Below are 20,379 nucleotides of genomic sequence, written 5' to 3' on the forward strand. Positions count from 1 at the left end.
CCGGCTCAGATTTCCTGGTAATGCCAAGTCCTGAAAGCAGTTCATCCTGAAGTGAAAGCTGACTCCGCAGCAGGTCTATTTATGGTGAGCCTTTGTCATCGCTCGTGGCTACCGTACCCGGTCTACGAGCTCAGGCACGTAAGACGCCGATGGACCGACTCGCTACAATTGTAGTTGCAGCTACGAAGGGCCCAGTCAGAATTTCGGCGCGACCACCCAAGGTCGTTGCAACACCCGATCTAGTCGACGTTGAGGAATGACACCACACTCCAGAGTTACAGTCAAGACTCATCGCTCGTAATCGCGTTTGATGACTACTTGGGCTGAGGCTGACATCCACGGCAGGTTTGATTACTCGAGGAACTTTTGATGTCAGCTGAAGCTGAACTCAGGCCTCACCACCTCATTTAACTACTTCGCCAAGATGGACTGTCGCCTGTATAAGAATGTGTAACCATCACATACCATGCTTGATTGGCCTTCAGTCGCTCTCTATCACTCGTTAAGTTTTTAGGCTGTTGCCTTAGACGAACACAGCAATGTCTCAACTCGCAATCGGGAACCCTGTTCGCTTCCAGGACTGGTTCAGCACCTTCGGCCCCAGACTCCAAAACATATCGACTGGCGTCTGCAATGAGACCCTCAATGCCTACCTCGCGGACTACCGCAACCTGAATACTCGAACCTGCGTCCTCCATCTCGACTGCATCCTCACCGAAACCTCCGAGTCCACAAAGGCCAAAATCGCCTCCGCTGCCATTTTCCTCGGCATCCTTCCTTCAATGCTATCAATGATGGGTCCCTCGATGACCCAACTCACCCTGCTCTCCGCGCTTCGTCCCCTCCTGGCCATTCTCATCGCCTTGGGCAGCACGGCCTTCTGCCTCGATCGCCTGTTCCATATTGAAACCCCGGCCGACATCTTGTCCATGGTGCAGGGCGAACGATAATACCCCGAATCCGCGGCTCAAGATGGGGCATCGTCTTCAGTATTCTGGAATACCTATTCATTGGGGCTGCGGTATTCAATGTCATCAACCTAGCGGTGCGCGTTGGCGATTACACCGTAATGAGCTTCCAATGCAACATCTGGTTCTTCCCCCTCATTTGGGTCCTCTCCGTCACCTTCATCTTCCTCCTTGTCGCAGTACCGTTCCAATTCTCCGCCATCGTAAAGCACATCCGCAACCGCACGGGCCCTGGTAGTGTCAATCGGGTTGACGCGGGTCCGGAGGGCCCCGACGACACGCAGTGGACCCCGCTCCCGCCGCGGGCCGAGTGGGTTTCCCCGTCCGGCACATTTTCTCGGCAGAACAGCGGGACATCCGTCTCCAAATTCATGTTGAGAGAGCTCACCCCGGGACTTCGACACCCGTCGCTGAAAGTCGCCGAGGTACCGCAATTTGAGCCGTGGGTGGCTGTGATGTTCGGCGTCGGCTCGTTTTTCGCTGCGTTTCACATCATTCTGGGCACCGGTTGGTTCTCGTCCATTTTTTTTCCTGTCCCCAGGCGACGCTATCAGGGTGATCGTGAGGTTCTTTGCATCATCCGTGGTATGCAGGCTTGTTGTGATGGTGGAGTTGGCTAGTATGAAGTCGCAGGAGATGCCTCGGGGATAAAAATGATGGAGCGGGGATTGATTGAGTCATGAATACGCCCGCCTTTGAATCAAGTATCTCACTTTCTTCTAAAACAACATCTTGTCAAAAGGACATGAGAGCTTCAAATTTATTGGAGAACCTGGACATGAGAATTTCCGAAGGCATCGAATAGTTGGCTGCAATGGAAGCCTCTTGCTTACGCCCGGGTGACACGGCATGGAGTTGATCTTGGTTCTCCATGCGGGGAGCTATTACAGCGTAGAGCCTCACTATCAACAGGGGATCCGGCCTCACCGTTTAGCGGAAATAGATGTGACGTGTGTCAGGTTGCGCACAGCTCAGAGGGGGCCCTGGTGCCAAATAGCATGATTGAATAACTGTTTACCTGCGAACGACTTCTGAACTCTTAGGCACTGGATAGCTCCAGATCCCTAAGCGAGCCCAAGTACCTGAACCGAGTATCAACGAGAAACTATGGCGAAAGCTTTCGCAGCAGTCGGATGGAAGTAAAACAACAAAACTCTTTCTGTGTTATCTGGCGTATGCATCGTTGTTACGGGACATAAAATCCAATTCTTTCTATTCCTATCGAAGGTCATTGATTCTGTTGTTTGGCGCTGTGGCTTTTTCAGCTTTCGCCTTGCTCTCAGCCGAGCCCGGTCGCTTGGTTCTGGGGGAACACGACGTCGCACCCATGCCGTTGTCGGTTAGAGATGAACCAATCCATACCAATATCATGGAAACCAGTGAATGTCGGAATATCATGGAAACCAGTGAATGTCGGCGGCCTAGCTTGCCTTCGGTATGAAACCACCTCATTATTCGCAGAATATAGCTTCACAAGCCATACGAGGCAGCTCGGTTTCGCTCACGGACTTTGGGGCCGACGTGGCAGTACGAGGCGTTCGTTCCATGAAATTGGAATGGAGCTTAAGGTTTGCGTCACGCCCCTACCCTTCAGCGGTCGCTTGCAGCTTACTACAACCTCATAGTCTCTGAAATATGATCATTGGCGTTGCTCGGCGAGTTGGAATGAATATAAAAGTCACCAGCTTTCTTGATTTTGTGCCAGAAAATCATCAATCCAACCATCAAATCATCCACATAAACAAATTACCAACCGCGCCAGACGCTTCACTTCTATTCATCCGTCCCGGCGACCTTCTTTTGTAAATCACGATGCAGTTCAAGACTTCCTTCCTCGTTGTCCTCGCCTCCATCCTGTCAGTCTCGAGTAAGTTCTACGCCAAACGTTCACCGCAAAGACACGTTCAATGTTGACTTTTCTCAGTGGCCTGCAAGGATGCTCAAGGCAAGGAGGGACAGTGCAAGCCTCCTAACTTCTGCTGCGCCGCCGACGGATTCCAATGCGTCTTCAGGGAGGAGTGCAGCAGCAAATAGAGGGTGGCCACGAATACCTGTGAGGCATATTTTGTACATAAGCGAGCTGTTAAAGTTTATCATATCGTTTTTCTTTCTGTCCAAGGAACCTGCTATGTCTCGTATGCCTCAGCGACCAAATGGAATGGCCCAATGGTGACAGCAGGAACATCACCTATCTCACCTTGCCATGAGAAGAAGGCGCAAAGTACATCTTTAGTGGAACAGGAGTGGTCAAAGTTGAGCACCTTCTAGAGGCCTCAATTCCATGTCTTCCAGCTGACGAGGGAGTGAATATCATGGGTAACGCAAGCGCCAGCCTTCTACCTACAAGCTATGCACTATGTAGGCATGAGTAAATAGCAAGAGGACGTGGATGGAATGGATCGCAGCCTTGCAATGGGACTCACAAACCCGTGAGTCGCGAGAGGTGTTTTCCAAGAAACCTTTGACTACAAAATTAACGCTCATGGGGGGCCACTGGGTGCAAATTCAACGTGAACGGCGAGGCGTTGCAGTCTGAAGTACATGTCGACGTTCATTGGCCCTGGCTGGCGCTTTTGGCAGCTCAGGATCTCTTCTCCATCACCTTCCTTGTCCTGGTTGTTATCGAAACCGCTACATCTAGCATCGCCGTTGTCAAAAGCTCGATGTTGCCGGCCATCTTTGCTATCAATGCTACGGAGAAAGTCGGAATAGAGAGCCATTTTCAACAAGGGGGGTGTGGTGTGGGCAAGGGTGATTATGAATTGGTGCCGTCTGGGATCGGAGGCGAGTTACGGAAGACTGGGGGCAAGTGGGCTCTATGCGGTGGAGTGAAAGACTAAATACTTCAACTTGAGTCTGCCACAAAGCTAGTAGTAAAACTTGAGCCCTCAGAACAGTGGCTCAAAATCTTACTAACTCATGCCTCCCATTTTCCTCATTATTCTTCACCTTGACTCTTTGCCTCAGGCCTGAATCACCAGAAGGTGACTCGATTTCCATAATGACCTTCCTAACCTCGCTATCCAGTCTGCGTGTAGAGTTCTGAATCATTTCCTCCGTCTCCGAGCAAACAATCTGACTTATTGACATCCACATGTTGCTCAAACAGGTTGCGTTGGTGTAACGAACAAAACATATCATTGTTCCGATCAGGAGGATGAAGTGAATGCCGCAGGTGCCTGCCACAATACTGAAACCTATTTGACGTATAGGAATCAATTGTTCTTGCGCAAGCGAGTATGATATCGAGGCGAATTGATCAAAAGAATGGTAGTTCTCGTAGTATTCCACTTGCTGAGCCAATGTTAGGACCGCCTGGAGAGCCTCCGTAACTCTCCCCGTCCTCTTCATAACCCCCTGAAAGAGCACTGCGTAGGATTGGTGAATGTTGCGAGATGATTTGCCGCCAATTTGAAGCGTTGCACGATGCATCATACCACAGGAGGGCAGTCCAACAGGTATCCCTCGGAAGGATATGCTAGGACTCATGGACATATGATCGTCCTCGCTTGTTTCGTTTTCCTTTTCTCTTTCTGCACGTAGCGTCATGATCCCTCGAGCGTTCGCTGAAAGTTTGGCCGAAACTAAGTACTGATTTGGAACGGCTTGCGTATCATAACGAACTGTGAAGTTATTGCGAATGTCTAAGTGAGGGTCAATTCCATTGGTGTTGCTGGAGATGTTGACTTTCCGAATGTGACCTTCGAGATTAGCAAAACAGGCGCTGACTGAGATACTCAAGTTGCGCGTATGTTTGATGCCGTTCGGCAGCTTGGGTGGTTGGATGCTTGCCCATATCCCCTTGCTAGGCCCTCTTAAATCATCGGCATTCCAAGTTCGTGGATCAGGTTGAGAGTCGTTTCCATCCAACCAACTCATATCGTCAGTCCCCATTGCTTCTACCCAGTCCCTGACCGTACCCGCGCTAGTGATCATGAGGAACACATTGGGATATGATGAAGGAAGTGAGAAAGAAAGATTGGCACTGGGTGGTAGGAAAGGACCATCGCTTTGGGTAGAAACAGAACATATTGAGAAATTTTCAATTGGCCTCTCGGCCGTTTCCTTTTCGCTCTCGTTGGAACGATTTCCTGCTGACACAACACAGTCAATGCCCCATGAAAGATCCGGAAACAGCGTGTGTAGCCTCGAAAACGGTCCCTCAAGTTTGAACTCCCCGGTCAAGAAGTATTCGTTCGAATAAGGAGGGTTTTCGACGCCCGATACGTTACCCCCGAGTGGCAACGTGAGCGTAATGTTATGAATAATTCGAGGCGGGACGCAAAAGACTCGTGAGTCAATAAGCGTGGCAGGCCCTTCATATTTTCGTAAAAGGGTGCGACTCGACTGAGCTTCAAAAGGTAGAATTGCCCGTGTAATAGAACCCGTATCTTCGTAGTCAGATGTCAATTGCTTGTCTTCGATGGGTTGCCATCTCTCTGCAAATCTGAAATATGTCCATGGTTGTAAAGTCCATATCGTTGAAGCAAAAGAGACTTGAGTAGGCTCTGATTTGGCGTACGCAATTTTCGAGATTGTCTGGGAGGCAGTGACATTTACCATTGCAAAATCAGATAGAAGAGCAGTCGATGCAAATTGAGAAGTCATTGCCAAAATGACGGAAATCCCAATAGCAACCTTGTACTTCAAACCATCAAGTGAAAAGGTCGAGAATGTTGTCCAGAATAGAGTGAATGGTAACGCAGGCATTGCCCTTAGTATTGAGATTGTTGGAGCCATGTTCAAGGGAACGCCGGCCTTCTCTATCATCAGCGATGCTATCATGGCGGTGAAAACGCCCATCTGTAGGGATAGGGCAATCCGAATTATAGCCGCGGCGACAGTGACGGTTCTGGATGTCCAGTCCGAGAACACAACATGACTCCAAAATGTCCCCTCCATATTGTCTCCAGCCATGGCGCGCATGGAATGGTTCCAAATATAGCCCAAAAAAATTAAGGAAGCGATGATGAGGAAGTCCTAATACCCAAGATACAAATGCTTGTCGGGTCGACAGCTATCCATTTACTGCGACACAAGGAAGGCGGTTTCTCGGTTTTCGTTGACTCGGAAATGGGTATCGGAAGGTACTCATTGGTACCTTCGATGGGAAAATTCTTGCGGGTATCCTTTTTCTTGCCGTGATCGCAGACATCCCTTGGTGAATTTTCGACATCTGAGATCTCGATGTTTTGACATAATGCCGATCGCTCCCCTAGGGTCGAATTCTCAAAGTCTGAACGGCAGCTCAAACTACTAACTTCAGATCTCAAGGTAATATCGGATTGAAAGGACGAGCGAAGTTCATTTCTCATATTGGGTAACTTGACAACAGGACAATGCCTCTAACAAATGAAGGCAAGACTGAAGGGTGAAAGAAGAAAGTCAACACCACAGAATGGAGACAAAGACAACATCAGCAATTTAAAGTAAGCGAGAAGGGATTTTATTGGCTATATTCAAAGCCTCGCCCCCCAGCTGAACCAAGCCTGCCGTAAGACCTTTCGAAGAGAAGATGTGGATAAATATAGCAGACTAAGGCACATTCCCCTCATTGAAACGCTGATACAGACGTGATTGGATGTCGAGGCGGTAGATGATGACGGCATAGTAACATTGCATTTGCAGCCCTGGAACTTGACCAATCATTGCTGCTGATTCTTTCGTACCTTTATTCCGTAAAAGGATCAGGCTGGAGTAAATGCAGAGATGACACAGCCATCCAATTCTACTACCCACCTTCGCCCCAAGAGGTTTAGGTCAAGGCAGAACAACAATACAGTCAACCTAAACTTGTCGATCATTCCCAGATAAGTCTGTTTTCGTGTGCCCGACAAGTGCATGCCTATTCAGAGTGAGCGTGATCGTGGGCTTAAAAGCTGTGACTTTGAAGCTTGCTCAAACAACTACTGAGTGGCGAAATGAGTACTTAGAGCAGGTTTACATCCATTCCCTTTCTGAGAGGCTGTTTGCAAATGAGGATTGAGTTAAAGCAATAGAAGTAGTGGCTGGGGTTGCTATTATTCCTTGAAGCCATTACGAACAATGTATGAAGGAAAGCCCAATGAATTTCAATGGCTTCCATATTGTCAGTTAGCCTCCGTCCTTGCTTCTCAATTCCAGGTGGAGGCTCGTCGCACTCTCTTCGTGCATCGTTCCGTCGAAAATATGCCACTCTTCGCTTTTCTAGCTAACCCGTGAGATGTACAGGCCACCTCCGGAAATCTTCGACGGTGGCAGACCGCCTAGGTAAACCGTCTTTTCGAGAGTATTTCGATCATCATGCCAAGCTTGCTTCCGCTAGCTCCGCAAGAATTGTATTATATTCCTAAAACTAAGACAGCGCAATGTCCCGGCGGCATACATCAGTTAGAATACTGCGAAGCTACTGGACCGGGCACTGACCGAGGGGCTTTTACTGCTTTTTCCCCTACTGTGAAAACCCTTACTGGGTGGGCTCGAAACTTCCTCAACATACATCAGTCAGAAATTCCATGGAGTTACCAGAAACAACAACCATAGAACCCCCCCCCCCCCCCTTTCTAAGAGCGTATTTGACATTGTGATGAGGAAGTTTCGAGCCCACCCTTGTATTTGATATTGTACCGGAGCTCATACTTCCCATTCTCGATTTAGTTCTCTTATCAGAAGCGACGAGTTGTTTCTGCTGCGTTTATCTACCCCTGAGAATCTTTCCTCCTCGTTTTCGTTTTCATTCTCGTTGTCTTCATCGTCTTGGTTGGTCTAGGCGTTGCGATGTGGTGCTGCAAAGACGCTCAAGAACTGACCTCTGTTCATCGTGTCTGCTTATTCTCTACAATAATCTGTATTTTTCATGATTGGGTGAGGGATACCTTGCTCATGAAATCGATTGCCGTCGCGGCTGCATCCTGAACAACCCTCTGCTCTCCCTGCAACTCCCTCAGACGTCCTTCCCACCACGACCATCGTTCCAGACTCAGCGCCTGGTCCCAAGATGCTTTCGAGAGATCCCGCGACGGGGTCGTGGGTGATTCTGTTACATGTGGCTTCAGCGCCCAACTCTCCTCACCATCCTCCGCTCCCTTTCGGAACCGCTGACCACAGACAACGAGCCACTTTGCCGCAGCCGGAACCTCAAAATCAAGCAGTGCGTTGCTGCTCTCCAAGGCGTCGGCGACGACCTCGTAACCCCAGTCAATTGGGATGGCGCCGATGCCAGCCGCGACCAACAGCGCCTCAATCTCTGCCTTCCTGACGTGTGCGTCTCGCAGCACGTCACGCTCGGGGCCCTTCGCCGCCGTGGCAGCCTTCCTCCAACTCCCAGATTGATATGAATCGGCCCATAGGTTGCCGAACCCCGGGAGACCCTTCCATAGCTTTTCAGAGGGCCGCTTCCTCTCATCTAGAGCTGTAAAGTCAGGCTCTGAGAGGTTCTCGATTGCCTTGAGCAGCTCTACCAATGACTCGACGTGGTCTGCTGGTAGTTCCACGAGGGAATCCATCAGGAATGCCCACAGGCGGACAAGGTCTTCTCCAGGGTTGTCGGCAGTCAAGATGGGGTGGACGATGGCTCGAGCGGCATCGGCTGCAGTTGTCTTCTGGTGCAGGTAGTCTTTCATCGCCTGTGCTTCTTGGGTATGGCATCCATCTTCGATGTCGCCGTCCGGGGCGAGCTTGGAAGAAAACCAATCGTCGGACATGATGATGAGTAATACACTTGAGTTGGAGAAAGAAGCTTGTGCTCTGGCGTTCTTTCTGGCAGTACTTGAGACGCATGAGTCTGTGATATAAATGTCTTGGTGTTTCTCCGTCAGCTGCGATGGATCGGGCGCAGCCCCACTATTTATCGCCCCGAGTCACTTGGCCTCACTGACGTCACAAGGCATCCTGCGGTTCACCAAGACATTCTGACCAATGATACATGGACTGATACAATGACGACTCTGAGTAATATTGGGGTCCCAGAGCAATTTGTTCAAAGACACGCGGGGGCCAGCTGACAAGGCTCAGCTCAGATACGGAGGCGGAATCCGAGAATTTGGGGTCGCTTTCTAGGTAACCAACGAAAAAATGACTTACAATGGAAAAGATCTACAACGCAGCCTGATCCGTCAGCGTCAATCAGGCCCCGAGGTTTCATCTAGCCCAGAGGTAGGACTCATGGCATCGGGCGAAGCATTTCCAGCCTCGCGATGTTTTTGTGGTGAACATCGCGATAAAGTGACCTTTCTCAGGGCAAGAGTCTCTTGCATCTTGGCAGAAAGTTGTCAGCGATGAACGATATGATCAGCGAATGTCTTTGATTCAGGATTAAAACTGCCTGGCCCAAGGTCAGCAGTTGTGTACTTGCTGCCTGTTACTGCGCCGCGTCAAGTTAGCGTTCTCAATCTCAGCTCTCACGAACAGCTTTCTCATGTTTCTATCTTTATTCGGGTTACGGAGGCTTCGGGGCGACCTACCTATGCGCTTGAATCGACGATTATCTGCCGAACAACTTGTAATCAGAGAGGGTGATGCATAGCAGTAATTGAATATAAAAGCCTTCGAGCATCTCTCCAAGTTCTCGATCATAAGTACCAACAACTCAAATCAACACAACTTTACTTACTTATCATATACCTCTCACGGACAACAAACTTTTACCTCTTAAATTTATCATCGTCAAAATGAGATTCTCCATCTCCGCGTCTGTTCTCGTCCTCCTCGGTGTGGCCAGTGGGCTTCCAACTGAGCTTGAGGCTCGTGTTCCGTCCAATGCGCCCATCAACGTAAGGCATTCCACAACCTGATGAGACTCTGGAGCGGAATGCTTAAGACTTAACAATCCAGCTTCATAATGGCCCCGATTCCTCTGGCTCATTCAAGTGCGGAGACAAGACTTACAGCGGGCATGAAATTTACCTTGCTGCGCAACGAGGCACCAACCTCCACCTCGTGGGCGAAACTCGCGGCCGTAAGTTCTTTAATCATCTGTTTTCCTTACACTTCTCTATTTACTTCGTTACTTGGTCTCCGAGTCTCTCCCGGCTGTATCCTAACATTACTTTAGGAAACCAATACCCACACCCGTTCCCCAACGACGACTCCAAGGGGGTTAAGCTCAACTTCCCCAAGGACTGTCCCGCGGATGACAGCCGCTATGAGTTTCCACTTATGAATGGAAGCCCGTATGACGGCGGAAAGAACAATGTCAAGCAGGGCGATGAGAGGGTTGTCTTCTACTACGAGGATGGCGAAATCAGCTACGATGGAAACCCCCAGGTTTACTACTGTGGTATCATGACTCATAAGGGGGCTGCCACGGGTGGTTTCTTGATGTGCTAGGTTGGGAGCTTCTCGGGGGATTGAGGACACTTCAGCACATGAATGATAGGTCGGAATAGTTTTTAAATTGCTTGGAGTTGGTAAATCTACACCTCTTTTTAAAATGTCGACCACTACCTGCTCGTATAATGTGCCAGTGCTTGCAGATAGCGAGTTGTGCGATCTTATGAGAGTATGGAGACTATTCAGAATCAAAGTTCAAATAGTGAATATTAAGCTTTGATAAACATCTCGTTACAGAATATCTGGGCGCCGTTGTTCTGTGTCTCCTGTGCCGGAGGCTGCGACGATGTTAGACCTGCACATAAATACGTCGGCACCTAGTCATGAGGCCCTGCGAGCCTGCGACACTGGAGAACTAGTGGGCAGACACTGTCTCCCATCTTGCGAGCAACTCAGGTGAAACATACCTAACCAGGACTCCCATTGCCGAGAGCAATATACTACTTACGAATACATTTTTCCCCTCGTACAAATGCCATTAATTCAAGAAATGCTAGTTTTGGGAAAACCTTGATTCCGATTATACGAAGTTGTCATACCGCATTAAGTTGTACGACGCTGTCGCATCCCGTCTTCTGGACTACTCCGTCTGCTGTGACGGAGCCGCGGCACCGCCTTGCCCCGAGTAGCTGACTAGTCTCACAGCACAGTGAGCAAAATGAGGTGCCCACAATGCATCCCATCGGCCCACGACCGACGACTCCCATATTAGACGACTCCGTACCATGAATCGGTAACGGCCTTAGGAGCCGTTCTACTTGCCACTTTTGAACAGAAACGTACAGACAGGGCCTTCCGACTACAAAGCAAGTTATGATCTACGTCTACGAGTCAGGCTCGGTAAAGCCCCATATATCCCCTAGACCGCCTTGATACATCTGTATGCCTCGAGGCCGCTGACTGATACCACGTCAAGGGGTAAAGAATGAATAGGTAATTTAGAATGGGTGGACGAAGAAATGTTTATAAATATTGCTAGCCTCGAACGCCTTTTGATTTAGAATGACCGTCATTAACAACGCACATCAACTGCAGTCTCTCGTTCCAAAAACTATCAATCTTTCAACGCAACTTGACACATCAACAACAGCAAAAATGCAGTTCGCTACCATCATCGCTCTCTTGGCCCCTCTGGCCCTCGCCGAGACCTGGAACCTCTCCGGAACCTGCAAGAGCGACAACACCTGCGATGTCGACACCCAGTACACCAGCCCTCAGCTCGTCTGCGGCAACAACAACGGCCACTTCTCCGGCGAGGGCAACGAGGGCAAGACCAGCTGCACTCCCGTGGGCACCAAGTGCACCTACGTCTGGACCTGCTAAGCGCACTCACGTACACGAGTGGGGCACAAGGAGACATGCGGAACGATACGGCTTACAGGGCGAGGCCTACCACGATTTTGGGACAAAGGTCGCAATCAAGGGGTAATTTGGGGAAGATATGGAGCGCAGGTAGGGTCGGTTAAGGCTGATTCTGTAACGGGGCTGTGTGAAGTAGACAAAAGCGGAATTAATGCATGAAAAAAAGATTGAAACAACCATTGGACTGCCAGCCACAAGCCAACCCACCACATGAGTCGAATTATATGTTCAGGGGCTAGACATCGTGAGGAGCCACAGTAATCGTCTGATGTCGCCCGTGATAGGCCTCTCACTACACAAGGCCCATCAGCAAAGCAACAGGAAAAACGGTTATCCTGGGCATTTGCTTGTTAGAGAGGATCTCTTAAAAACACCAAGAGACTGATCATCACAACTTAATCATTATCCTTGCCTTGTACTTTACACATGATCGAATAGTTCTCAGCCACGGGTGCCACGCGTCCCCCATAAACCATACAGCTGCTAGTGAAATACACTGTAGACATCGTATGCTCGCCATGCCGTAAAATAACAATGTTTGAAACGTGCCCAACACCGCAGTAACCAGCTCGTAGTCCCCAAATCCATACCAACCATCCCCAAGAAGAACAAAGTAGAAACTCTCATCATTCGCCAAGATGCAAGGGGTTCCGAAAGTTCGAAGATACGGAAACAATGCCCGAGAACCACCTTTGGCAACCCCACTTCCCGGGTCCGCAAATTACTTCCACGCTCACCAAGACCAGCAATCCTAGCCCAAATTGCGCTCGTGCTCCAGCAGCTTCCAGTGCCAAATGACAAAGCGGCCGTCGAACTCGGGGAACTCGGGGGGATATACCAGCGCTTCCTCGGTGTGCACCTTCACCTCGGTGTGCTCGTCACACCGGAACGCCTCGTCGAACACGCTCACGTCAGCCGGGTCTTGCGGGTGGTTCGGCAGCGACGTGTCGTCCGCGTGCATGAGCTCCACCACGACGTGCGTCTCCGCCATCAACCGCTCAAACGTCTCCTTCACGCGCGAGATCGCGAAGCTGCTCGTCGGCTTGCCCCAGAGCACGCGGAACCACAGCGAGTGCCGCCCGTGGTGCCCGACTTCGTCCTGGACGAGATCAAACAGCTGGCCCATGCGCAGCCCAGCTTCGTCGGATCCTGGTTTCAAGGCCGCGCTCCAGACCCTGTGGCCCTCGGTGGGCATCTCCGAGATGTCAAACTTGATGTACCCCATCGACGGCGGCGGCGGCTGCGAGACGAGCATGCGCCGCCAGCTCGCGCCCCGACGCGTGAACCGCCGGCGACACTCCTTCTCGGACTGCTCCGTCTCAGCGTCGAGGTCGGCGGGTCTCAGCTGGCTCCAACCTCCCCAGATCTCCTGGACCGCGCGGATCGGCTGCCGCGACCACGGCATCTCGTAGAAGGAGTTCGCCCGCCGATGGAGCGAGTACGTCTGCCCAAAGTCGAAGAAGCACTTGTCGAACTTTTTCGCCAGCAGCGGGTTGATCCTGGGGCGGGCGCGCTTGCACTTCGCCCCAGCAGCAGCATCTCTTTGTTCTCCACCAGCCCCTTTGTCGTCGTCGTCGAGATCATGGTCAGGATCCCGCGACGGCGCAGCGGCCTCCACCACCGGTTTGAAGAAGAGCGCCTGCTGGATCGCCGGCGAGGCGTCCATCAGCGTCTTCCACGACTTGCTAACGCGCGATGCAGACACGAGCAGCGTGGTCATGTCCAGGTGCACCAGGATGGACTCGAGCAGCTCCGGGATAGCGAGGGCCACCTCCATCGCGCGCTCGGATTGCGTTGAAGACATCGCGGGTTTTTGGGACATGAATTTGAAGATGGCCTATGTGATGACGTGGATTTCAAATCAGGTGAGGTGAAGGAATGAGGAGATGCCCTCTTGGCTTTGCCGCCAGCGCCGGCTGGCGCGGGGTTGATACGCCCTCAGATCTTCCCCCTCATCCGGTTAAGAAGAACCGCGTGCATCATCAAGCCAGTGATGACTAAGCCTACAGAAGCGATGTTGGGGAATGCATGTGATGATGCACTGGGGGTTTGACGACATATGATAATATGGTGATGTTTTGGCCCGGTCGCGAGATGAAATGCGGGTGGTTGTTCTGTGTTACTCCACGTCAGCCTCCATGTTCACGAGATGATGATATTGCAAGCGAAGCGTCCGAAAGCATGCCGATATGTGTGCGAATCAATTGCCTGCGCGATAATTATCCTACAATAACCGTGAAATTACCACGGCGGTCAGATGCGCTCATTCCGGTCCACCATGGGATGCATCGTTCTCCAAGAGGGTATTGGTTCATCCTCAGCCGCCACTGCACCTCCTTGCCCGCCGTCCCTACTCCTCATCATCGCTATCTTCGTCGCTGGTTTCGTCTTGCTCTCCATACGAATTCTTCATCTTTTCTCCTGTCCACTGGATTCCGTTGTAGTCCCCATCTTTCAAGTAGCCTCTGCCGCCTTCCTCGTAAATGGCGGCGCGCTCGTCCCAGCTCGCTTCCATCGCCAAGAGACGAGCTGCTGTATTATCCTGATAAACCATACCGCGCGAAGTCAGGTGGCAGGTCTGATTGGTAGTTGGCAGGGTTCTCTTGACGAGGTTGAGGAGTTTGTGATTGTTTGCCATGAGGCGGTTGGCGTCCCAAAAGATATAGCCCCTCTCCCTCTGTCCTGCGTAGATTGGGTGAAAGAATGGAGGCTGCCCCAGCAGAGTCTGATCAAAGGCCATTTGAGGGCCTTTGTCGTCAAGATCCTCTCCAGCCTGCGGGTATTCTTCTCTGTACCGGATCGCCAGCTGCTGTGAGCTGGGTCGTCGGAGGGGGGAGCGGGAGAACTCCGCAAGCATGATACTAATTAGCACTGCATCTGGGTCATTGTGCTTGGTCCAAAGCATGTCGCGCTTTTTTTGGTAAGAAGGTTCCTGAATTAGCTGGTGAACAAAGTTCACACCACCTGAGACCTAGTTGAGTGCCTTTGTGAGATGAGCTGAACAAACACATAGGCGCGCAAGCTGAAGACTCACCAACATCATCGTGTCTCCGTTATCGCTTCCTCGACGCACGTAATCAAAACTGGACCAGCCAAATTCAATATCGTGAGTGAAGACGTCAAGCGCAACTGTCCACAATTGGCGTGCTGTTAGCAGTTGTGTCTTTGGTGAAAAGCTTTTGGAGTCAACACCTACCCTCAAACAGTCTCTTCTCAAAGAAGTCCAAGACGCAGCCAATGGCCTCGATTTCCCAAGCGGTCTTAGTCGCGAGATAAATATCTCCGTCTGCACCGTAAAAGACGTCCAAGTCTGCTGTTTCCCAGCTCTCGTCGCCAAAAACCGTCGAAAGTAGTCCCGTTTCGTAGATAGCTTTGGTGATTCGATGTTGCTCTCGTCCCGATAGAACCAAGTCTCCTGAAACCACTCCATCCACGTCTCGGAGCATTTTCCAAGCATCTTGTGCCATTGCGTTTGCTAAACTCAGGATAGTTTTGTGCATGTCCCTTATCTTGATGAGAGACTTGAAACCAAGAGTTGGGACCAGTTTCAAGCTGTGAGCAGGGTCGTGGGCCACTTGATAGAGGACCCTCGACATGGCCCTGCCGGCATGCTTGGACGATCGTGGGCGAGGCAAGTTGCCGGCTTCCACGATAGCTATCGCGTAGGCCATCAGGCCCGAAGGGAGTTCCACGAGGAGTTGGCGGCGCAGAATTATGTGGGGGATGGTTGGCCACGCGTGGACGGCTTGGAGGAAGTAACGCGAAGCTCTCATCAGGTTGTCGAGGTCCTGAAGTGTGCTGATCTCGGCCACGATTGCGCCGATGAGCTCTCGAGGCAAGTCGGTAATGGAAGCCATCTTGTCGTCGAAGAGAACGTAGCTTTCTGGTAATCGTCGCTAATATTGTCAATGACGAGAGGGAGGGATACCAGACGGATGACTGACAGTGAACTGGGTGGTCTTTTCGTAACTGACAGTGTCGCTGTCGTCGCAAGTGGAGGGGTAACAGATGGGTGTCTGAGTGTGGGTTTCCGTCGCAGAATCGAAATCGCAGCCCAGAAAGCCTTGCGATTGCGAGTAGGAAAGAGGTTTGCCGGGCCGCGTCGGAGGCGGGGGATTCTCAAGACGGACAGAACGTAAGATCGGAGGGGAAGGTGAAGATCTAGCGATACCGACAAGCAATTCTCTAGCTATCCGTCACCTCTGGTATTGTCAGTTGTGAAGGAGAAGAATAAGAACGGATAACTGACCGAAGGGCTGTTTGTGTTGTCGTTTGCTTTGGAATCGCTATCCAAACACCCGCAAGTAGGAAAGACCTTCGCGTGATTTGGAGAAACCCGCGTCGAGGGTGAAGGCGGAGGTCTCGAAAGAACGATCAGCGTTGCTTCTCGTTGTTGTCGTCGTCGTCGTCGTCGTCGTCGTCGTCTTGTAGTGAAGAGGGAATAACTGGCGAATGGCTGACGACAGAGTCTTTCGCGATGTTGAGGGTGGAAGATCTGTGAGGTTTCTTTCTTGTCCGTGGCATGAGGAGGAACCTGTTGCTTCCGCCGCAGTTCCCGAGTTGAACGACTGCCCGCCTGAAGTCCAGGCCGAGTCGGACGAAACTGCCGTCGAGTCCAGAGACGTCGATGACCTAATGGGCAAGTCCACCGAGCCAGCAGTCAATGCGGCCGTTCTTGAGCCTTTAGAAGGCACAGACGAGGGCTTTAAGCTCTGGGAGAGCGGGAGCGCAAAGGATGACGCGGAAGTAGTTGCCGCTACTTTATTCAAAATGAATTACTGAAACACTACCATATTTCCTGAGTTCATCATGGGTATGATAGAGTCTTTCGCAATGTTGATGGTGGAAGATCTTTCCTGAGCGAAAAGGCGTCGCTGCTTGTAGATGGTAGGAAAGAGATTCCACACGTTCTCTGGTCGAAGTAGGAGAAGGGGGGAGAAAAGCTCGAGACGGGTCGGCCCCAAGTCCGATGCAAAGGTGAAAATCTGGCGGTTGCTTGAGGCAGGTGCGAACTCACCCAAGAGGCAGGAACAACGACGACCCCGAAAAGGATGACGGGCGAAAAAGAATAATGACCCAGTAAAGACGCGGAGTGGGATTAGAAACGTCACGATTGATCAATTACTTGTCGACTCAACAGACCTCACGATCTTTGGGGTTTTCCAGGTTGCCCCGGGTGCCTCCTGCCATTGCCATCGTCCGCTTCTGTCGTCCGCTTCTGTCGTCCGCTTCTGTCGTCCTCCCTGTTGTTCGTAGTTCGACTAGTTTCTTCAGGCTTTTCGAATGAACTCCTGAGATACGAATGGGTCTCGCATATCTGATCAAAAATGTACTGCGGCTAGTTCATGTAAGGCAGCTATCGATGGGCTCGATGATACACTAACAGCTTCTACACCAAATTGGCGATACCTTCCCCGATTCCAAACTCCCATTCGTTGCATTCATCAGTATTCGGGGTATGCGTGAGGAACCCATCTCTCTCCAGCCCACATGATCTTGCTGAGATCGTCGGCTCTCCAGTAGCCGGAGCCTCCCTTGTCCCAGATTTCCTTGCGAGCCTGAATAGACTTCTCCAAATCCTTTTCCGCTCCCACCCCCTGATACTTAGCCGGCACACGAATGGGCTTTGGTTCATCCACGAAGATGTAGAATCTATCCGAGGAGCGAGTGGGCACCGTCCACGCCCAACCCGCCTCAAGCTGGAGGAGACGGTCCATGTCCCACAGTACGTAGGCGCGGTCTCGAGAGCCACAATAGCCCAGATCCTCGATCGGCGTCGGGCCTGCAATTGAACGCGCGAAGGCCTCCCGGGGACCGAGGTCTAGGTCCATTGCATCGACAGCGTCTTTGTCGAGGTGAACAAGGGATCCGTCCTCATTGTGTACCCAAGGGTCGTCCGCCGGTTGCCGATCTGTATCCAGCCAGGTCCGGGACATATCAAGTGATTTCCAGAGGTGGATCAAGTCGCCGGGGCCGTACTTGGAGTACAGAAGATTCTTCTTCTCGTCGTATGACAGGTCGCTGGTAATCTTGACGAGGAAACGCAGTCCTTGGGCCAACTGAGAAAGGACGTTAGCTGACGTCCAAGTCACCAGAATCTCACCAGAAGGATAGTTGGATGACAAGGTATGGGTAATTCGATAAGTCCTGATGATGGAAGGTACTTACCCAGTTCTGAATAACATTGTCATACTGGGGCCTCACGTAGTTGACTCCAATGTGACCCATCGCAACATCGTGTGCAAGGACCTCCCGTACGCCTGACGAAGAAAAGTCAGTTCTGGTAATGATAACGCATTCAATAGCGACTCACTGTTGAGGAAGAGTCTCTCCTGATACTCCAGGACGCACCCAATCTGTTCTCGATCACATGAAGGGAGAGGGTCGAGGTAAATTTCGCCCTCATTCCAGGCACGAGGCCGAAAAGGCCCAACAGGTCCGGGGCGTTCGACAGAATGGAAGATTTCCACGCGGTAGAAAGCCCGGCAGAAACGAAGGTACTCATTTTGCGACAGCTGAAGGGTGCCGGGACTCGGGACGCGCATGTTGGTAGTCTGTATGAAGTCCCAGGCCTCATTAGCATAGTCAAGTGCCATGGTGTGGATGATGTTATGCAAGTCCTCCATTTTGAGGAGATGACCGAGGCTCATTCGTTCGACTTCGGAAATTGCAGTGGCCGTGAAATTGGGCCAGAGGCAATTAATGAGGTTCTGGACCATTGGCTCCGTTCGGGGGATCGGCGAGTGATCAGCATGGAGCGCTACAACTGCATAGGGAAGCAGTCGTTCGGGAATCTGTCGCAGGATGACTCGGCCTGCAAGGCTGGGGTGTTGTAGGAGGCAGTAGCGAATATATCGGCATGACTGGACAGCAGTGAAAATGCTGCGCGCACTGCATTGCTCCAAGATGCTTGTGATGATCTCACACGGAAGCTCCGTGAGCTTGACCATCTTGACTGGTGTCTGACGCTGGTCCGGTCGTGTGTGAAGATGGATCGTGGTGCTTGTTGACAGGGAAAGGAAATCTTTGTTGTGGGCAAACGCGTTGCTTTCCTTGCCTCAGGCGGCTGTCCTGCCAAAGGAACTGAGTGAGGCAGGCGGGTTCATGGAAAGAAGCTTTTCACACAGCTGGGAGGGCCAGGTAAAGGTGAAGTGTCAGCGCCAGAGAATAAAACTTTTTGTCAACACCAGATGTAACAAGAGGAAGGTGCAGACCTGAAGTACCTACCTGAGGTACTCATGTGAATCTTGTTCCCAGCCACACCCTCTGCCCCATCATCATGATACGAATGTTCAACTTCGCTTTAATGAATGAATAGCCACAATATCTGAAACTTTGATATACAAATGCTCCCCCGTTTACCTAAGGTAGGGAGCAGGAGTTACCGGTGGTGTTCCACCATACAACTCAAATCGCTGCTGGTCCGCCGACATTTCCTTGAAGTAAACACCATCACCTGCCCCGGTCACAGAAGCATTTGACCCAGAACCACCAACAAGACCAAGATGAGTCGCCTCAGTGACAGTCTTCTGCTTCCTCCTATGCAGCATGAACGCCACGATGCCTCCAATTAGCAGCAACACGCCCACCGTCCCGCCTACAGCACCTCCTATGATAGCAGCTCGGTTGCTATCCGGGCTGGAGTCGGATGTATCCGCAGATGTATCGGCAATCGTTGTCTCGACTGAAGTCGACGAGTCCGCAGTTGAAGCTGATGTCGTCGCCGACGCTGTAGCAGACGATGTTGTCGATGATGACGCGACCACCTGGCCATTAACGACGCGCACACCCTTCCCCGCCTGGCAGCATTTCCTCGCCGGATCCGCGTTCCCACAACAATATGTCCCGTCGGCGCACTGCGTCACCACGATATCCGTCTGCGCCTGAGTCCTGTTCGCATCCACCTCTGTGAACACACCGTCAGTTGCCGCTCCCCAACCCACGAAACCTGGTTCCTTACTGATTGAGCTGTCGATGCACAGCTTCAGGCACTTTGGCGATTGCCACGTCGGATCGGTGCAGCTCTCGCGCCACAGCACCCTCCCGCTCTCACTCCAGCAGAACCCGTCCCGACACACGTTGCCCGTGTACGTGTTGCAGCACATGCTGTGACCGTTGCCGTCGCATGGCTTGTACGTGTTCTTCCCGACGTCCGAGGTGCTCGCCCGGTTGGTGCCGTTGGGCAGGTAGCACTGCGCGGAGGCGATCGCGGCCAGGTACGCCAGCCCGAGGATTTCGCGATACATCGTGGGGAGCCGGGAGCCGAATCTCTCGTGGAGTTGAAACACAGTCTTAGATAGTCAAGGGATGGAAAGAAGGTTTGATCAGAAATGACAGGTCACAACCGCGAAAGACGACAGAAAATTTTCGAGAAGCGAAAAAAAGGAGAGGGGAAAAAAGAAAAGTTGGAATAAGCAAGTTGAAGCATTGATGTGGCTGGATCCCATTTGTTATTCTGCCTGGGTGGCGGGATGCTCAATCGGGGCATGTTTTGCAGCTGGTTTCAACACAGCCCTATGCCCACCTCTGCCGAAAAAAGCTGAAATGAAGGAGTAGCATTGTCTTTGCGCGACTCTTACCATACGGCACCCTTGCGAAGGATATGCAGTGGCTTGATTGGATCATGAGAACTTCAGACAGACTAAGATGCGCATCGGCGATGATTTGTTGCTAGCTTCACCGGCCACTAAGCCTGATTGGGCGTGGTCAGGACTCACGATGGATGGAAGACTGTTTGCCA

The 20,379-nt window shown here is 51.5% G+C and overlaps 6 protein-coding genes across 6 annotated transcripts; 2 read left to right on the top strand and 4 right to left on the bottom strand.

Moving 5' to 3' along the window:
* Positions 1-7,801: 7,801 nt before the first annotated feature.
* Positions 7,802-8,650, bottom strand: CGCA056_v001661 (uncharacterized protein; the record flags this gene model as incomplete). The annotated part of the gene is made up of 1 exon (XM_037316921.1): positions 7,802-8,650. The coding sequence occupies one exon, from the start codon at positions 8,648-8,650 to the stop codon at positions 7,802-7,804; it is 849 nt and encodes a 282-aa protein (XP_037184478.1).
* Positions 8,651-9,616: 966 nt separating this feature from the next.
* Positions 9,617-10,274, top strand: RNA1-1 (Guanyl-specific ribonuclease Ap1; the record flags this gene model as incomplete). Its single annotated transcript, XM_037316922.1, has 3 exons — positions 9,617-9,718; positions 9,780-9,903; positions 10,000-10,274. 3 exons carry the CDS (start codon positions 9,617-9,619, stop codon positions 10,272-10,274), a joined length of 501 nt encoding a protein of 166 aa, XP_037184479.1.
* Positions 10,275-11,372: 1,098 nt separating this feature from the next.
* Positions 11,373-11,600, top strand: CGCA056_v001663 (uncharacterized protein; the record flags this gene model as incomplete). Its single annotated transcript, XM_037316923.1, has 1 exon — positions 11,373-11,600. The coding sequence occupies one exon, from the start codon at positions 11,373-11,375 to the stop codon at positions 11,598-11,600; it is 228 nt and encodes a 75-aa protein (XP_037184480.1).
* A 790-nt stretch (positions 11,601-12,390) lies between these two features.
* Positions 12,391-13,443, bottom strand: CGCA056_v001664 (uncharacterized protein; the record flags this gene model as incomplete). Its single annotated transcript, XM_037316924.1, has 1 exon — positions 12,391-13,443. The coding sequence occupies one exon, from the start codon at positions 13,441-13,443 to the stop codon at positions 12,391-12,393; it is 1,053 nt and encodes a 350-aa protein (XP_037184481.1).
* Positions 13,444-13,989: 546 nt separating this feature from the next.
* Positions 13,990-15,496, bottom strand: CGCA056_v001665 (uncharacterized protein; the record flags this gene model as incomplete). The annotated part of the gene is made up of 3 exons (XM_037316925.1): positions 13,990-14,610; positions 14,674-14,768; positions 14,836-15,496. The coding sequence occupies 3 exons, from the start codon at positions 15,494-15,496 to the stop codon at positions 13,990-13,992; spliced, it is 1,377 nt and encodes a 458-aa protein (XP_037184482.1).
* A 3,501-nt stretch (positions 15,497-18,997) lies between these two features.
* On the bottom strand, positions 18,998-19,885 carry CGCA056_v001666 (uncharacterized protein; the record flags this gene model as incomplete). Its single annotated transcript, XM_037316926.1, has 2 exons — positions 18,998-19,545; positions 19,600-19,885. 2 exons carry the CDS (start codon positions 19,883-19,885, stop codon positions 18,998-19,000), a joined length of 834 nt encoding a protein of 277 aa, XP_037184483.1.
* Positions 19,886-20,379: the final 494 nt, after the last annotated feature.

This window comes from Colletotrichum aenigma (assembly GCF_013390185.1).
Source record: "Colletotrichum aenigma strain Cg56 chromosome Unknown KSG_Cg56_contig01, whole genome shotgun sequence".
NCBI classification, from domain to species: domain Eukaryota; kingdom Fungi; phylum Ascomycota; class Sordariomycetes; order Glomerellales; family Glomerellaceae; genus Colletotrichum; species Colletotrichum aenigma.